Raw genomic sequence first — 19,344 nt, 5'->3', positions numbered from 1 at the left:
TCCCTCCCTCTCCCCTTAACATTTTATTATGAGAATTTTCAAATATAAAGAAAAGTTGAAGGATTTGTACAGGGCACACCCATATACTTATCATCCAGATTCTAGAATTAATCTTTTATTCTATTTGTTTTGTCACTTTTCTATCCATTTCTAAGTATAATAGGAAATAAATATTTGATCTCTGCCCCTGTTTCCTAGCACACAATTCCTAAAACCCTTGAATCACTGGACTGACAAGTGTCTTTCATATGCTAATGACATGAATGATGGCTGGGGGCTCCTGGATAGCTTCTGGGTAGATTAGAGAGTGATTTGAGGGTGGGAACTTTTAGCCTACCCCTTCACCTGTGGGGAGGGGAGAGGAGCTGAAGGTTGAGTCGATAACCAAAAGCCAGTGATTTAATCAATCATGCCTGCCTAATGATGTCTTTATAAAAACCCAGAAATATATCTGGAGGTCTAATGTGCACTACTAGGACTAAAGTTAATAAAATTATATTGTATTAGAGATTTCTTTCAAGTAAGTAGATTTTAACTGCTCTTGGCACCAAAAAAAATATCAGTGTGTGAGATGATAGAAATGCTAATCTGCTTCACTATAGTAATCATTTTACTATGTGTGTATTCCATAAATCATGTTGTAAACCTCAAATATACACAAAATTTATTTATTTTTTTAAAAAAAGCATTCAGAGAGCTTCAGGTTTGTTGAACACATATAGGTGCTGGGAAAGTGGCATGCCCAGTGAGGGCACGGAAGCTCTGCATCTCTTCTCCCATACTTTGCTCTGTCTGTCTTTTCCATTTGGCTGTTCCTGAGTTGAATCCTTTTATAATAAACAGGCATTAGTAAGTAAAGCACTTTCTGTGAGCTGCCAATCGAACCTGAGGAAAGGGTCATTTAGTCAGAAGTTCTGGAGGCATTGGACTTGCAACTGGCTTCTGCAGTGGTGGGCAGTCTTGTGGGACTGAGCCCTTAACCTGTGGAATCTGACTTTAACCCCAAACAATGGAAACTCTTCTGGAGAATTGATGTGTGGGAATGTCAGAAGTCAAGCACAGTCAGTCTTCTCTATCTGTGGTTTCCGCATCCGTGGATTCAATCAACTGCAGATCAGAAATGTTCAGGAAAAAATTACATCTGTACTGAACATGTACAGACTTTTCTTCTTGTCACTGTTCCCTAAATAATACAGTATAACAACTATTTACATAGCATTTCTATTGTATTAGGTATTATAAGTAATTTAGAGGTGATTTAAAGTATTTGGAAAGGTGTATGTAAGCTATATGCAAATTCTATGCTATTTGTATATCAAGAATTTGAGCATCCATGGATTTTGGTAACCTCTGGAGTCCTGGAACCAATTCCCCAAGATATCGAGGAACAACTATATTGAGTGTTGTGAGTGAGTGTATATATAGCAGGAGAGGAAAAATAGTTGGTTTTTCCTTATATAATTCCTCTGTTCATCCACTGTTCGTCTTATTTTTTGATACATGTCAAAGTATGTTGCAGATCTCAGTATACTTCACTCCTAAACACATCAACATGCATATCATTAATTAGAGTTTAATATTTGTGGTGTTTTTTCTCTCTTTTAAAAAAAATTACAGATATAGGTAAAGCCTCTCTCAGATCTCATCTGACTCCTTCCCTTCTTAAAGCTATCATTCTTATGTATGTTTTTGTATTTCTAGTATATATGTGTGCACCCCTAAACTAAGTAAACCACTATTTTTTAAAATGTACATAAATGGATCATACCGTATATATTTCCTTTGCAACATTTTTGATCAATGTTAATTTGATATTTGTTTAGGTCTTGTATTTAAACTTTGTGGGATCTGGTTTTGGCATCAGTTTAAGTGTTAACCTTGGGCTGAATCCTATAAATTTATAAATTGATCAGGATTTATATGAGAATTCTACAAATGATTGCTAAGGCTTTTTTTTTTTTAGCATTTACCTGCTTTATCATTAATTTTGCAGGTTTTTAAAATGTGGTTGTAATAATTTTACACACATTGAATGTAGGCAGTTGAGATCTAATCCGTGTGTTCACAATGCATTTCTTAGCAATCACCAATGTTTTTTTTAGGATCTGTGCTTTTAAGAGCCAATGACGCTGCAGCTTTGAGGAGGAAGTCTCAAAGATATCTTTTCTTAATATAGCACAAGCAGCAACGTAGATTACAATAGTTTTGACACCTTTTACATTACTATGGATCCAAATTAAAGGGTTTAAATTTATCTCCAGTATTTAACATCAGTGTGCTGTCACTTCTCCCCCAACCTCATCGACACAGTAGACATTATGAATGTTTCCTTTTCTATTAAGCCCCTATTGGAGTTTCTTTTTTTAACTTACATTTTTATATGCCTTGCATCAAAAGATTGTAGAACATTTTACAGATACTAATTATATTTACAGTGCTCCTTTAAAAGTGCTAAGCTTTTATTTCTCACTCTAATGGTAAAATAGTTGCAAATAAAGGTTATTTAATTCATCAGGTCAACACTTAGCACTACGTCTTTGCCTTCTTTTTACTCCTCTGTCCTCTATGACAACACTGCTAAATAGAATTTTCTGCAATGATGGAAATGTTTTATACCTGTACTATGCAATATGGTAGCCACTAGCATTTGAAATAAGGCTAGTATGATTGACTAAATGAATTTTTAATTTAATTCTGTTTTATTAAAATTTAAATTTAAATAGTCACACATGACTAGTAGCCACTAAATTGGACATCACAGCTTTATAATCCCCACCATCCCAATAAATTGCTGTATACCTCCTAATTTCCAAATCCAGTCAATGTTTTGGTTGTAAGATTCTTGGATCTTTTTGTTAAGTATTGATTCTTAACCGTTCTCTCTCCTTGGTACATCTGTAAGATCCAGTTCTTCCTTATAAGCTCTTTACCCATTTGCTAATTGCTAAAATATAAGTTGAGGTCTAAACTCCTTGAAAGAAAAGCTCTTCATGGTCTTCTTTTAAGGTAAACACTCTGTACTCTCTAGGTATGCCAAACCAATTGAATTTCCCCTAAATACCATTTCCTTTTCTTCCTCTGTGTTTTCCTAGAGAGAATTATCAGCTCTAACAATGTTATTAAATACTCCCTTCTTTAGACAAAGTCAGAACAATTGTTTCTCTTCTTTCCATTGTAATCACTATATCTGACACAGACTAAATGCTTCCCATACAGCAGACACTATTCTGAGTGCTCTGTATTACCTCATTTAATATTTATAAAAGTATAGTCAGGTGTGGGTACTGAAACTGGTTATGAAACCTTTTATTCCCCCCCCCCCTTTGTATTTGTGCGACTTAAAAAAAAATTGTAGTAGATTTTACAGAGAATTACAAGAAAGTATAGAGATTTCCCATATACCCCATCTCTCACGGGAGCGCCGCCGCGCTTCCCAAGCGGCGCACTAGTGCAGTGCGCCACCAGGCCGGCCCAAGATTCTTGGATCTTTTTGTTAAGTATTGATTCTTAACCGTTCTCTCTCCTTGGTACATCCGTAAGATCCAGTTCTTCCTTATAAGCTCTTTACCCATTTGCTAATTGCTAAAATATAAGTTNAAGATTCTTGGATCTTTTTGTTAAGTATTGATTCTTAACCGTTCTCTCTCCTTGGTACATCCGTAAGATCCAGTTCTTCCTTATAAGCTCTTTACCCATTTGCTAATTGCTAAAATATAAGTTGAGGTCTAAACTCCTTGAAAGAAAAGCTCTTCATGGTCTTCTTTTAAGGTAAACACTCTGTACTCTCTAGGTATGCCAAACCAATTGAATTTCCCCTAAATACCATTTCCTTTTCTTCCTCTGTGTTTTCCTAGAGAGAATTATCAGCTCTAACAATGTTATTAAATACTCCCTTCTTTAGACAAAGTCAGAACAATTGTTTCTCTTCTTTCCATTGTAATCACTATATCTGACACAGACTAAATGCTTCCCATACAGCAGACACTATTCTGAGTGCTCTGTATTACCTCATTTAATATTTATAAAAGTATAGTCAGGTGTGGGTACTGAAACTGGTTATGAAACCTTTTATTCCCCCCCCCCCTTTGTATTTGTGCGACTTAAAAAAAAATTGTAGTAGATTTTACAGAGAATTACAAGAAAGTATAGAGATTTCCCATATACCCCATCTCTCCACAGTTTCCCCTATCATTAACATTTTGCTTTGCTGTTTTACATTTGTTCTGATTAATGAACTAATGTTGATGATATATTAACTAAAGTCCATAGTTTACATTAGGATTCACTCTGTGTCCTATAGCTCTATGGATAAATTCATTATCATACCATGCGGTATCATACATCATAATTTCACTGCCTTAAAAATGTCCTGTGTCCCACCTATTTATCCCTCCTCTTTTCTCCCTGACAACAACTGGTCTTTTTAGTGTCTATAGCTTCGCTTTTTCCAGAATGTCATATAGTTGGAATTAAAGTGTGTAGCCTTTGCAGATTGGCTTCTTTCACTTAGCAATATGCATTTAAGTTTCCTCCATGTCTTTTTGTAGCTTACTAGCTCGTTTCTTTTTATCACAAAGAATTATTCCATCATATGGATGTACAACAGTTTGTTTATTCATTCACCTACTGAAGAATATCTTGGGTGCTTTCAGTTTTGGGTAGTTATAAATATAGCTTCTATAAACATTTGTGTGCAAGTTTTTGTGTGGACATAAGTTTTCAACTTATTTGAATAAACACCTGGAAGTGGGATTGCAGGATCATATAGCAAGACTGTTTAGCTTTGTAAGAAACTGCTGAACTATCTACTAAAGTGGTTGTACTATTTTGCATTCTCACTAGCAATGAATGAGAATTCTATAGGTCCATATCGTTGCCAGAAATTAATATTGTCAGCATTTTAGATTTTAAGCATTCTGATAGGTGTGTAGTGGTAGCTCATCATTTATTTCATCATTATTTTAATTTGTAATTCTCTAAGGACAGATGTTGAACATATTTTCATATGTTTATTTGCCATCGAAGTGTCTTTTTAGATGAGGTGTCTGTTCAGCTCTTTTGCCTGTTTTTTAAATTAGCTGTTTCTGTGCTGATAGTTCAGTTTTAAGAGTTCTTTATATATTTTGGATATCAGTCATTTATCAGATATGTTTGCAAAGCTTTTCTCCTCGTCTGTAGTTTGTTCATTTTCTTTTGTAGATCATGTATTTAAAAAAAATTTTTTTTTTTAAAAAGATGACCGGTAAGGGGATCTTAACCCTTGACTTGGTGTTGTCAGCACCATGCTCAGCCAGTGAGCGAACCGGCCATCCCTATATGGGATCCGAACCCGGGGCCTTGGTGTTATCAGCACCGCACTCTCCCCGAGTGAGCCATGGGCTGGCCCGTATTTTAAAATTTTAATGAAATCAACTTACTGTTTTCTTTTTCTCTTTGATCATGATTTGATGTTTTTATTTTATTTCATTTTTTAAATTTAAATTTAAATTTTTTACTAATTTTTTTGGTGGCTGGCCAATATGGAGATCCAAGCAATGTTGTATTTAAAAGTCATCAACATACTCAGGGTCACCTAGATTTTTTCCTCTGTTATCTTCTAGAAGCATTATAGTTCTGCATTTTACATTTAGGTTTATGATCCATTTTGCATTAATATTTTCAAAAGGTATAAGATCTACCTCTAAATTATTTTTCACATGGATATCCACTTATCTGAGCACCACTGAATTGGTTGAGCACCACTTGAACTTCACTAAGTTGAAGACTGTCTTTTCTCCATTGAACTGCCTTTTCTCTGTTATTAACATCAGTTAACTATATTTGTATGGGTCTACGTCTGGGCTTTCTGTTCTGTACCTTTGATCTCTTTGTTTTTCCATCAGTGCCATGTATCTTTATAGTTAGTTTTGAAGTTGGATAGTGTCAGTCTTATGACTTTGTTCTTTTTCTTTAGTATTGTTGTTTGGTATTCTAGGTCTTTTGGCGTTCCATATAAACTTTAGAATCAGTTTGTCAGTATCCACAAAATCACCTGCTGGAATTTTGACTGAGACTGTTGAACTTATAGAGCAGGTTGGGAAGAACTTACATCTTAACAATATTGAGTCTTACTTTCCATGAACATGGAATATCTCTACATTTATTTATGTTATTTTTTATCAGTGTTTTATAGTTTTTCTCTTATACATCGTAAACATATTTTGTTGGATTTATACTTAAGTATTTTAGTTTTATGGTGCTAATATAAATGGTGTTGTGTTTTATTTTATTTATTTTATTTTTGGCAGCTGGCCAGTAAGGGGAACCAAACCAACTGAGCTAACTGGCCAGCCTGTGTTGTGTTTAATTTAATTGTTTATTGATGGTATATGGGAAAGCAATTGACATTTGTATATTTACCTTGTGTTCTGTGACTTTGCTATAATCACTTAATTCCAGTAAGTGTTTTTTTGTTTTTGTTTTGTCAATTTGGGATTTTCTACACAGACAAACGAACATGTTATTTGTGAAAAAAGACAGTTTTATTTTTTTCCAGTTGGTCTACCTTTTATGTTCTTTTCTTGGTGTGTATTTGTTTTTGTTTTTGCATTAGCTAGGACTTCTATCACATTGCAGAATAGGAGTGGCAACAGGGGTAACCCTTGTCTTCTTCCTAATCTTAGGGGGAAAGCCTCTACCTTTTCACCTTGATGTTAGCTGTAAGGTTTTTGTAGATATTATTTATCAAGTTGGGAAAGTTCCCCTCTATTTCTAGTTTGCAGTTTTTATCATGAATGGGTATTAGATTTTGTGAAATGCTTTTTCTTCATCTATTGATATGATCGTGTGATTTTCTTTAATCTGTTGATATGATGGATTACAGTAATTAATTTTCAAATGTTGAACCAGCCTTGCATGCCTGGAATAAATCCTGCTTGGTCATGGTGTATGATTCTTTTTATACGTTATTGGATTTGATTTACTAATATTTTGTTGAGGATTTTTGCATCAATGTTTATGACAGATAATGGTCTGTAATTTTCATTTCTTGTAATGTCTTTGTCTCATTTTAGCATTAGGGTAATCCTGGCCTCCAAGAATGAGTTAGGAAGTCCCTCTCCATCTGTTTTCTATGGAATTGATATCATTTCTTCCTTAAATGTTGGGTAGTATTCATCACTGAAACTATCTGGACCTGGTGCTTTCTGTTTTGTTATTGATTGTTGATTTATTTTTTAAATAGATATAGGCCTATTCATATTATCTATTTTATGAGTTTTAGAAGATTGTGTCTTTCAAGGAAATGGTTTGTTTCATCTAAGTTATCGAATTAGTGGACATAGAGTTCATAATATTTCTTTGTTATCCTTTCAGTGTCTAGGTTCAGTAGTTAATAATTTATATCTTCTCTCTTTTATACTTGGTTAGTCTGGCTAGAGGTTTATATATTTTATCGATCTTTTCAAAGAACCAGCTTTTTGGTGTTGATTTTTCTCTGTTAATTTCCTGTTATCAATTTCATTTTTTTCTTGCTCTAATATTTATTTTTTCTTCTGCTTGCTTTGCATTTTATTTGCTCTTCTAGTTTCCTAGCTTAGATTATTAATTCTGTATCTTCTTTTGTAATACATATTTAATGCTATAAATTTTTCTCTAAGCACTACTTTTGCTGTATTCCACAAATTTTGATGTTTTATTTTCATTTTCATTTAGTTCAAAATATTTTAAAATTTCTCTTGAGATTTCTTATTTGACCCATGTGTTGTTTAGAAATGTGTTGTTTAATCTCCAAATAAATATTTGGGGCCTTTCCAGTTAGCTTTCTGTTGTTGATTTCTAATTTAATTCCATTGTTATCTGAGAGCATACTTTGTTTGATACCTATTCTTTTAAACTTGTTCAGATATGTCTATCAAATTTGTTAAGGTGTGGTCTAACTTGGTGAATGTGTCATGCCAACTTGAGAAGAATATAGAGTCCAAAATGGGTTTCTCTGGAACCAAATCAAGATGTCTGCAGGGTTGCACTTCCTCTGGAGGCTCCAGGGAGAATGTTTCCTTGCAAGTTCCAGTTTCTAGAGGTCCCCTGTGTATAGCTCTTTACTTTAAAGTTCATTACTTAACCTCTTTTTCTGTTATCACATTTCCCTTCTTTTTGTGACCCTCACACATTCCTCTTTTAAGGTCTCTTGTGGTTACTTTAGGCCTACATAGACAATACAGGATAATCTCTCCATCTCAGGATCCTTAACATAATCACATCTGTGAGGGGCCTTGTACCATGTAAGGTAATGTATTCACAGGTTCCAGGAATTAGGATGTAGATATCTTCGGGGCAGAGGTAGTTATTCTGCCTTTTGCAATAGTAGAGTTAGGATGTGAATGCAGAAAGCCTACTCTTTGAACCACTTCTGTGTTCTTTCTGCCTTCCCTGCCACTACACATCTAATTATCTCATTTGTGCTGTGTTTTAATTGTCAATATTTACCTCTCCCACTGGGATGTGACCCTTGTAGGGAAGTTCAGACTTTCCCTCTGAAGGCCCAAGTCTAAGTCTGCTGAAATGAATTGACAATAGACAGATTAACAAGAGAAAAAAAACAAACAAAATTTTTTGTGTCTTTAGGTATGGGAGCCACACATAAAGTATGAGACTCAAAGTAGAGCCAGATGATTAAAGTTTTTGTACTATACAGAAGGAATAGTGGTTTGGGTTATGGAGACAGGTTATGGGAGGGAGAGGGGAGGAAACACAATGTGAGCAAAAGCTGTCTTGTTAGGCAGATGCGGCCTCACTGGTTCTCATAAAGAATAGATGTAGCCTGTAGTAGGTTTCTCTGTCAGGCCTTTAAAGGTGCCACACCTTTAGTCTCCTATTCCAGTGAGATAATCTTTCCTGGGTTGTATAAAAGGCAGATAAGGGGATCTCAGAGAAAGTCTGTTTGCATCCACTATTTACTTCACTAATATAGGTTTCTTCTTCAGATACAGATCTCTCCCACATAAGGACAGCTTTTCAAAGTTATTCCTGTGTCTGCAGCCCCTCTGAATAGCAATCTTGAAATATGCCAAAAAAGTATATTTTGGGGTGGTATATTTTGGTTTCTTTCATCTTCCTGAAACAGGACATGTAGCGTTTGAACCAAATGAGTTCAGATAAAGAAAATTATATGCAACGATAAGGCATCAACAATAGAGGAAATAATGTTCTCTTTTTATTCCCTGGCCCTTTAAGGCTGTGTGTGTTGACTTTTGCAGTTAACCAGTTAGTTACTAATATTAACATAAATTATAATTTAAAAATTAAGGTAAATATCTGCACATACATTTAAATTTAAGTAGCCCCCTGAGGCTAGTGGCTACTGTATTAGCACAACTCCAACCTCTGCCGTTCCTCTAAACTGCTCTTTCAGAATTGTAATGTATACCTTAAAGATGGTTTATCTGAAATGAAAATTCTTCTAATAACTCATGTTGCCTTAATTTTGATTTTTTTTCTGTGTGTGGGAACAGAGGTAAAATGATATTCAGAGGAATTTTATATTATTACAACCAATTTTAGATAGAACAGATTTGCCATTTAATTTGTTTTGCCAGATACTCTTCTTCCAGTCATCTGAAAGCATAACTCTATAATATTCCTTTACTCCTTGAAGTACTTTGAGAGAATTTAATTATTAACACAGGCTTCTGTAACAAAGGAGTGTGTGAAACCGCATTTGGATAGTATTTTAATTATGCTGGCAAATTGAACTACTTTTCTGTGCAGTTTGTGTGAACCCCACCCATACTTTAACCAGTTTACCATTTTGGTGCAGTCCAAGCACAACAAAAACAGCAACAAAAAAATCTTCCTGTGTGGCCTGTACTTATCAAATCTGAAGATTATTAAATGCATTTCCAGCCAGGGACCGTAAGCAAACAAACTCTCAGGCAGATAACTACACCCTTCCTGTTTTGGGATGGAGTTTACTGTGGAACAGATTTTGGAAACAGGTTTCTGACAGTTGTGAATTTTATGAGATATTGGAGGGTGAGGTCTTCCTTTAACAAGAAACTAATTATTTCCTGTCTGATGCCCAACCAGTGCATTTTAACCAGTCTTTTTAGAAAATTTACCCTATAATAGAGAATTATGTTGCTTTCAGCAGCTCTGGTTCTTTTAAACTAATGTACAAAGATTTGTCTGTTTCCAACTAATTAATAAATTTGTCTATTTCCAACTAATAATTTTGAATTTTTTAATTCAAAAAGGACTTAGAAAAAATACTACAAGCATTTAAAGTTTGTGTTTCCTCTGTTCTTTAGAGTGACAGTAGTTTATAGTTTAAAGGTATTAATATTTTAATACGGTTTTATTTTTCATATGCAAATCTATAGCATATTTATGTTCTGTAAATATGCTAAATGAAGAGTTACAGTTTAGGTAAAAAGTATATTTACAAATTAAGGAATTTGCAGGTTAATTCACAGTGTAACATTGTCCTCATCTAGTACATCTGTTATAAAGAAGCCTGTAAAATTTAGGCCACCCACCAAGTGGTCGGTCTGCTGAGGCCTGTGGTTGGTGTTAGAATACTGTTATTTCTGTGGGCGACTGGTTTGGTAAGGAATTTACCTCCACTGTGAAACACGGTTCTGACTTTCCCTTATGGCGACTGCATTGGCTTGACTTCGGTACTTTGTGTTTGTTAGACTGGTCATAATGTGTTCTACTGCCTTGACATCACATGTAATCCTATGCAAATGGTATCATGTTTTCTAAGTTGGCTTATCAGAATACTAATATCAGTTCTGAGTCATTTAAATCCCAAAATAAACTGGAATAAATGGTTGGTTTAAATTGCTGAATTAAACGTAACGGCTATTATGATTACTCGCTATTAATAGATTAAGATTAATCACTATTTAGAAAAACGTGTGTGTATGTGTGTGTATTAGTGCTGAGGTGAAGAAGGCAGCTAAGGGTTTTATGTATTTTAATTAATGTGTCATTTGAAGAGCTTATCCTTTAAATTTCCTTGAGACTTGTGAGTTGTTTTCAAGAGCAATTTAGTATAGCAACCTAAAACTGAGTCAAAATTAAACATTCTTTAAATAGCATTTTTTAAGTGATCGAAACAAATATTGTAGACATTTTTAAAATACAGCAGCAGCTACCATAACTAGCAGTCACTATCTGAGGAGTAGAGACCATCATAAACCAAGCAATGTCTCAAATCACATTAATAAAGTTTTTCAAAATGAACAGAAAAATTTTTTTGATAATAAACAATGTTTAGTTGAATTTTATTTTTCTAATTTAACAATAACAGTGTAACAGTTCTTTTAAATCAGACAGTTTATATTTCACTTAATTTTCATGAAGACTTAACTGTAATTTTTCTTTATTTTATTTTATTTTTTTTTGGTGGCTGGCTGGTTTGGGGATCAGAACCCTGGATCTCGGTGTTATCGACAACTCAGCTAACTGGCCAGCTCTATTTTTCTTTAAATACTACATGAATTACTGAGTATGAAAAATAGCATAGAAATCTAAAAATGCATTTTGTGACTACAAATTAAGAAAGTGACATTTAACGTGGAAGAAACTTAGCAGTTTTTGGACAGAAAATATCTAATTGCCACTGATAAAAATTATATATGCATATTGATGTAAAATAAATATACACATTGAAGAGGAAAAACATACATATATACACGTATGTGTATACATATACATTAATGTGTGTGTATAACATATTGTTTTGATCTGAACCCTGCCTTGGTGACTTTAACTATGGTTAAATTATTATTATTTTTTTTTTTAAAGATGACCGGTAAGGGGATCTCAACCCTTGGCTTGGTGTTGTCAACACCACGCTCAGCTAGTGAGCCAACCGGCCATCCCTATATAGGATCCAAACCCGTGGCCTTGGTGTTATCAGTACCGCACTCTCCCGAGCGAGCCACAGGCCGGCCTAACTATGGTTAAATATTTATAAAAATTTTTTTTCAAGTAGATACCTTCAGCATTCTTTTTTTTTTCCAGTCATTACACAGTGTAAACATTTTTTGTGGCCTTAACCAATTTCTCCCCAATCCCACTTCCCCTCCCTCTTTCCCACCTCTGGTGTCCTCAGTTCCATCCTCTCCTTTTGAGAGTTCAAGGAATTATTATAATTATTGTATATTTCTTTTTTTTCCCCCAGCTCTCACTGATGAGAGAGGACATGCAGTATTTCTCCTTCTGTGCCACTTTCAGCAGTCTTATAGTTGTTTGTTGTATACTATACAGAATTTTGAATTTGTTATCTGGCCATGATTCATAAAGAATCTGAAGTCTGGGGCTCAGAAACTTTTTTCTTCCAAACAAATAAATGAACAAAGTAATTGATGTGCCTTACCTAGCCTTTGTTCTTAGATTTTCCTCCTGTTTAGTCTGATCTCTTTTGAGTAGACCACCTTACACTGACAGTTGCCGTGCCGAACTGCTACATTCAGTGAAGTGGTGTATCAGTGTTTTTCTACTCATGCAAGTTGTCAGGAAATCTCAAAGATAGTCAGTCAGATAGAGCAGTGCTGACCATGCAAGGAAAAGAGAGGTTCAGCTGTGTTATCGTATCATCATAATTCTGCCAGCTCAATCAATTAAATGTCTGGCTAATTGTTTTCACTCTGAGCTAACCAGAATGTGTCTAACCTTTCTAGGTTTACCGACAAGACTGTGAAACTTTCGGGATGGTGGTGAAAATGCTGATTGAAAAAGATCCTTCATTAGAAAAGTCTATACAGTTTGCATTGAGGCAGAATTTACATGAAATAGGTGAGCGGTGTGTTGAAGAACTTAAGCATTTCATTGCAGAGTATGATACTTCTTCTCAAGATTTTGGAGAGCCTTTTTAGAAGATTATTGCTCAGGCAAAAAAGGTTTCTAGATTTTTTCCCCCTGGATTGTGGAAATCCTTAATATATGGAATTTTTGTGATAAAGAGAAATACTTTGATAGTTGACCACATTTCCAATATCAAATCAACATCTAAAATTGTTTAAAATATTTGAATTAGGATTTTTTTCTACATGTAAAGCGTCCTAATTTATACTACTTTTTTTTTGTATTATTTTTCCTGAAATGATGGGTCAGTTAATTTTCAAGCTTTAAAAAAGCAGTCCTGGAGAACCGTTTTCTGTACTTTTGTTCTGTAGTCTTCCACAGTATGTGATCATTTGGTTACAAGAGTGTAATTTACAGGTTAGAGATCATTCCACTTAAACATTAGTAGTCTTTTTGCATTTCATAGTGAATGATGCCATGTGAAAATGTTAGAATTCTGAGTTGTGGTTTTAATGACTTGTTGCTTGCTTTCCTTAGGCTTTGTAACTTTTAATATGGTAAAGTATACTTTCCTAATAAACTGAATACTCTGGTATATAGAGAATATTTGCTTTGAGAATAATTCTCATTCAGTGATAAGATAGAGCACTTAAATCTCTGAAAGACACCTCAGAATAAAATCCTTTTTTCCAAGTTAAAGAATTCAGGTCTCCTATTAATCCGGAAACTTCTGACTACCCTCACTGATGTGTGAGTCTTAAAAAAAGTATCCTACACAAGGGCCGGCCCAGTGGCGCACTGCTACAGTGCGCCGCTTGGGAGCGCGGCGGCGCTCCAAGACTAGTAGAAGGGGAAAGGTGACATGAAAGATGGGGCATGTTTTAAAGGTGAGATTTCTTAAAAACACATACGATCAAAAGAGGAAAAATCTAGAATATGGAGGAGTAGTGGATTTTTTTTTTTCCCTATAGGCCCATACTCCCTTATTTCAAGAAATAAGGTGATAACATGTCCATGATTAAACGTAATAGTCTAATGGGTTCTTTGTTCAGCCTTTTAGAGGTTTTTAGCCCTTCAAAAGTATTCTTTTTTTTGGGGGGGGTGGCTGGCTAGTGCAAGGATCCAAACCCATGACCTTGGTGTTATAAGGCTGTGTTTCAAAAGTATTCTTGAAAGAAACAAAACCGAGTAGGCGCTAAGCCCAGCGTAGCTACCCCTTACCAAGCAGTCTATGTAAACAATCTTTCATGAGTGAGCCATCCAAATCACGGGTTAGTTAAGAATCTAACTGGGATGATTAGGATATTCCACTCATTTCCTGGTCTGTTCCAGCAGCCCAGTGGCATTGAGCCAAAATATATACTTCTATGGTATCAGTTAGAGAGAGGAAAGCTTAAAAATCATGTTTGTTATTACTACCCAATTTCATTATCCTCCCATCCTCTTTCCATTTCCACTCTCTTCTCACTTGAATTCTGGCATTATTTTTAGCAGTCTCTGTTGATAATATCTAAAGAGCTACCCTAGAGTTCATAAAAATTATATTAAAAATGGAAATAGCAGTGTAATTTTAATGGGTCCTATCATGGATGCCTCAAAATACATATTATGCCATTCCACAAATTTAAAGCTAATAGATGAACTAGACAGTTAGCTCAGTTGGTTAGAGCACAGCCTTATATCACCAAGGGTCATGGGTTCAGATTCCTATACCGGCCAGCTGCACCTCCTGCATGTGCTCCCCCCTCCCCCCAAAGAAAGAAACAAAACTACTTGAGGGCAACAATTATTTTTTGAGATTTCCTAAATGAGACCGTATTGAATTTTTATTTTTTGCCATTTAAACATCGTACTTATCTAACTCTTATAAAACATAAACCAAATTAAATCCCACATATCATCTCTGGTATTCTTCCTTAATAGGAACAGTGATTTTTTGGGGGGGGTTACCCACTTTAGAAAGACTAAGAAAGTACTAGTTTTGTCCCCCTCCCCCCACCATGTTTTTCTTAAATATCGTAATCCCAGGATTCATTTCCTTTAGTTAAGATGTCACAGTTGAGAAACTACCAGAGGCAAAGGAATTGTTCACTTTGTTGAAATTCATTAGAGAAGTCTTACTAACAGATGCATTTAAATGTAGTCTTACTAACAGATGCATTTAAATACATTTAAGTCTTACTAACAAATGCATTTAAATGCATTTTCCCTTCCCCCAAATTACATTCAACATTTAAAGCTGTTTATAGCTTGCCGTCAGCATTATTCTGATAAGCTTGTCAGTGTTAAATCTGCTTTTTGTTTTTAAGTCTTTAAATGTCTAATTTTAGGATAGATGGATTCAGATGTGTACCAGAGTGTATTTTGCAAAATGTTCTGGATTAAAAATATTTGTTTAGCAATTATCCATTGTTTTTGAGTATACCCAGTTGATGCGATAAAATTTTTATTGTATTACCATAAAGCCTTGATGATCAACAGAGGGGAAAGCAGATATTGTAAAGCTATATTGTAAAGCTTTTTGTGAATTTTAAAAGTGTAAAATAAAGCAACCAGGTTTAAATAATTAGATTGTCTGTTCTCTTATTTTAATAGGCTTAAGGTATTTTGCTGAAATTTAGACTTTATTACTCCACAGCAATATTGTTCCCTAGTGTTTGGTCCACCTACTCGGCAGCAGGATGGAGGAAGTCTGAGAATTGAAAAACTATTAACTTTGGTGACTTAAGGTATCTTGATGTCCAAGAAGCAGTTAAACAAGAAAAGAATGCCTGACACACAGTAGTTCTCAATAATTGTGTAACTCTGAATCTGAATGAAATTTAAAGAATTGTAGGATTCTACATCTTTGTAGTAAGTCCTGGAGGGCAGGGACCTTGTCGTTGGGACCCCAGTTTTTAGCACAGTTTGGAGTGGTGTAGGTACTCTTATTTGTCAACCTAAAGGTGGCTTCCCAAAGGAAGGGACATTTGGCTCCTGAGTCTTGGAGGAATAGGATTTATTGAAGCAGAGAAGGGGAAATATCAGAAGTCCAGGAGGAGAGAATGGTATAGGGAAAGGTACAGACTGTGCCCAACTTACTATGGTTCAAATTAAGATTTTTCGACTTTACAATGGTGCAAAAGGGATAAGCATTCAGTAGAAACAATATTTTGAATTTTCATCTTTCCCTGGACTAGTAAAATGTGGTACTGTAGTGTCTCGCGATGATGGGCAGCAGCAGCAAGCTGCAGCTCCCAGTCAGCCACGTGATCACAAATGTGAAAAACCGATACTGGCTATCTTCCTGAAGAACACTGTGCCTGCTACGCTACCAGTAAGTGTCGATGCCCCAGTGCCTTCTAACAGCTATTTTTGAGCTTTGTTGGAAGAGAGATATTGATAATCCTGTCGCTGTAGCATCCCCATCATCTGGCAATTAATTTTAGTTCAATGCTTGGAGCATTCTTTAGGCTCAGTGTGCTTTCAAATTAATAGTGAGTACCCTTACAACCATTCTATTTTTCAACATAGTATTCAATAAATTACACGAGATTATTCAGCACTATCATAAAACAGGCTTTGCATTAGATGATTTTGCCCAACTTGTAGGCTAACGGAAGTGTTCTGAGCACATTTAGTGTAGGCTAAGCTATGATGTTTGGTAGGTTAGGTGTATTAAATGCATTTAAACTTAGGATATTTTCAATTTCTGATATGTTTATCAGGATGTGACCCCATCATAAGTTGAGGAGGATCTGCATAGGCCTGTGTGACTGAAGCTGGTTGGGGAAGGTAAAAAGGGATGAAGGTGGGAAAAGGTAGGTTAAGAGCAGAATGTGAAGGATGTTGAATGCTTGTAGCTTTACCCTTTCTGTCCTACTTAATGAAATATGAAAACATCACCTATTTATTTTAGTATTCTTGCCAAAAATGTGGATTTCTTATAGCCCTCAACCACTTCCTAACCCTGAGCCAGTTCACAGATCCAGAACTTCTTGAAGGGAGGGGAGGCCAGATCCCCCTAAGGAAAGACTGCTACACTGCCAGACTATATACTGGTTTCAGTTTCACTTCAGAGTATCCTGTAAGGGATCCTAAGCTCCAAGGAAGGCTCTGACAGTTCTTTGGCTACGGCTTTGGAGGTGGTGATCAGATGATCTCTGAAGTATTCATAGTGGACAGCATTCAGTGTTGTGAGCAGCCAGCCATCCAGTTGGCTTTATAGCTGTAACACTGCTCAGGCTGGCACCTGGAGCTCCTGAAAGTGGTGGCGACACTCTGCTTGCCAGACCAGGGTTTGTGGATTATATCCAGTGCATTTATCATCTCCTTCCTGCCACTTCTCTTGAGAGTACTGATGTTACCTAATCCAGTAAAAAAGAAAAAAATTAGTGGGGAGGTGGGAGTAGACCAGTAACTACAGTAGTTACCAGAAACAGTTCTCCTATTTTTCCATGGTAATAGAGTTGATATTGAATCACATGGCTGCCTAACTAGGACTATATAAGAGTACTTCAGAAAGTTCATGGAAAAATAGGATTAAAAGATAATATGAATCTTTCCATGAACTTTTTGAAGTACCCTCATATTTGCAATGTCCTCCTTTTAAGTGTTATGAAGTGACTAAGTTCACCTATGGAGTTTGAGTGGAAGTACTGCTAATTCCAGGCTGGGACCCTTAGGACAGTGGATGTGCCTTCTCCATGCTCTTATCCTTTCCCAAAAGTGGTAATAATATCAATGCAACCTTGACATTTTGCAAAGCCAAGAGATAGAAGGAGCCTGGATCCCTGCATGACCACATGGAGTACTGAACTTCTATGTGAGAATGGAATAAATGACTTTATTCTTTAGGCCACGTTGTTTGGTTTCTTATAGCAGCTCACCTTTTGCTCAAATTCATTGCTTATTTTTGTCAAATGACATCCAAGAGTTAGCTTCACTGACATAGGCCCTGAGCAGGCTGTACCAGTTATGCATTTCCATTGTAATAAGTGATCTTGGAGCAATAGGGACTCATTGTATAAAAGGCTTTGCCAGTCCACTAAGTTTCAAGCTATATTTAAAATCTTGATGACAACAATACAGTCTTGTGCACATTTATATAGCAGTGGACACAATCTAATTCTATACATGTTGTTTTTTGAGCTCTGTTCCTGCAGACTGATGGTGTTCTAATGCTAGGCTTTTATCACTAAAATTGGCTAAAATTTAAAACTTTTAAAAGTTTTTTCCCATTAATTTTTCTTTTGTTTGGTGGCTAGCTGGTAAGGGGATCCAAACCCTTGACCTTGGTGGTGTAACACTATGCTCTAACCAGTCCATTAATTTTTAAAAACAACTTTATATTCTGCTACTTCTATAGAATAGAATATAGTATACCATATTGAATGTAGCTTAAAATATACTTATTTCAGGTTTAATATACTAAATGTTTTACAGAATTCTGAAAAGCACCATACTTTTCTATTATTTCACTATCTGAACAAGATTAGAACCACCATTCTGGTGTTTGGTGGTTCACAAAACACTTTCACATGCAGTATCTTGCCGATGAAGATTTTATTCTCATTTTACTGTATAGCTACCTAGTGACAGAGCCAGGGTTCTGCCCAAATCTTTAGACTCTAGCCCTGGTGTTCTTGGGAGAAGTGGAAAAGGTTTGGTGGTAATTGAGAACTAAGTTCAAATCCTGACTCCAATAAATACTAGCTGTTTGATGAATATGGAGTTAATGTATAATTATGTGCATTTTGAGAAGTGCCATTTAAGTGGAATGAACCTGGTAATTCAATTCTACCATTCTAGGAACCAAGATTAATTAAACACAGTTAACACTTTTTTAGTTTTGCTACAACATGTTCAGAGATTCAAGACTAAGATTGCTGCCAATAACAGCCCTTTGAGATGTAGGAAAAAATCTTACTTTTCCTCCTTGTAATTGGGGAGAAATAACATGAAGGGAGGAAAATATCTTGTCCTCTACATACTCTATGCAGTCTCCAAACTATCTACTTAATAGAGATAAAACCAACCTGAAGCTTATGTACTGACAGATAACCATCCCCAAACTTCTTTTTCATTCTTTAGTTTAACTTCTTGCCCACTCAGAATCTCAAGCATTCATATAAAAAAGAACCAACCCTCTTTAAATTTCCAACTCTCATACACTATGGTCTTTAGGGGGGGTTGGGGATAAGCCTTTCAGGAATCCTTGCCAGACAAATATGTTGGTAAATGAAAGTCAGAAAAGGGAAACAATACTTTATGCTGAGTGGGAAGACTCTTCTGTTGACTGACCTAATAAATTCAGTCGTCTCCATAGAACACTGAAGCTGCAAGGAAGCCTTTGAGATGGTCTGGCACTCTCATTTTACAGAAGTAGAAATTGGGTCAGAGCACTCAACCTGCTTGAGCTAACGAGAGAAGTGTCTCCTCATCCAGATCTCCTGAATCCTGGAGTCCCATGTGCTTTGCATCACTCTGCAAGATCAACTTTGTGGTGGATTTATATTAGACCACCGTAATCGTCTTTTCCAAGGTCAGTTGCTTTGTTCAGTTGTCTAAAAA

General features: G+C 35.6%; 1 protein-coding gene across 8 annotated transcripts in view; it reads left to right on the top strand.

The window, feature by feature from the left end:
* PPHLN1 (periphilin 1) overlaps positions 1 to 13,491 on the top strand; it is a 114,417-nt gene extending 100,926 nt beyond the window's left edge. For all 8 annotated transcript variants that reach the window (XM_008570535.1, XM_008570529.1, XM_008570536.1 and 5 more), the window contains one exon: positions 12,669 to 13,491. In XM_008570535.1, the coding sequence (XP_008568757.1) occupies positions 12,669 to 12,863 (195 nt within the window). In that variant the 3' untranslated portion in view covers positions 12,864 to 13,491. The remainder of the gene's footprint in view (positions 1 to 12,668) is intronic.
* The last annotated feature ends 5,853 nt before the right edge of the window (positions 13,492 to 19,344 follow it).

The sequence above is a fragment of the Galeopterus variegatus genome, unplaced genomic scaffold, assembly GCF_000696425.1.
Source record: "Galeopterus variegatus unplaced genomic scaffold, G_variegatus-3.0.2 Scaffold610, whole genome shotgun sequence".
In the NCBI taxonomy this organism is placed as follows: Eukaryota; Metazoa; Chordata; class Mammalia; order Dermoptera; family Cynocephalidae; genus Galeopterus; species Galeopterus variegatus.
Note: the sequence above shows the minus strand (reverse complement) of the source record. Positions and strands in the feature narration are given on the sequence as shown.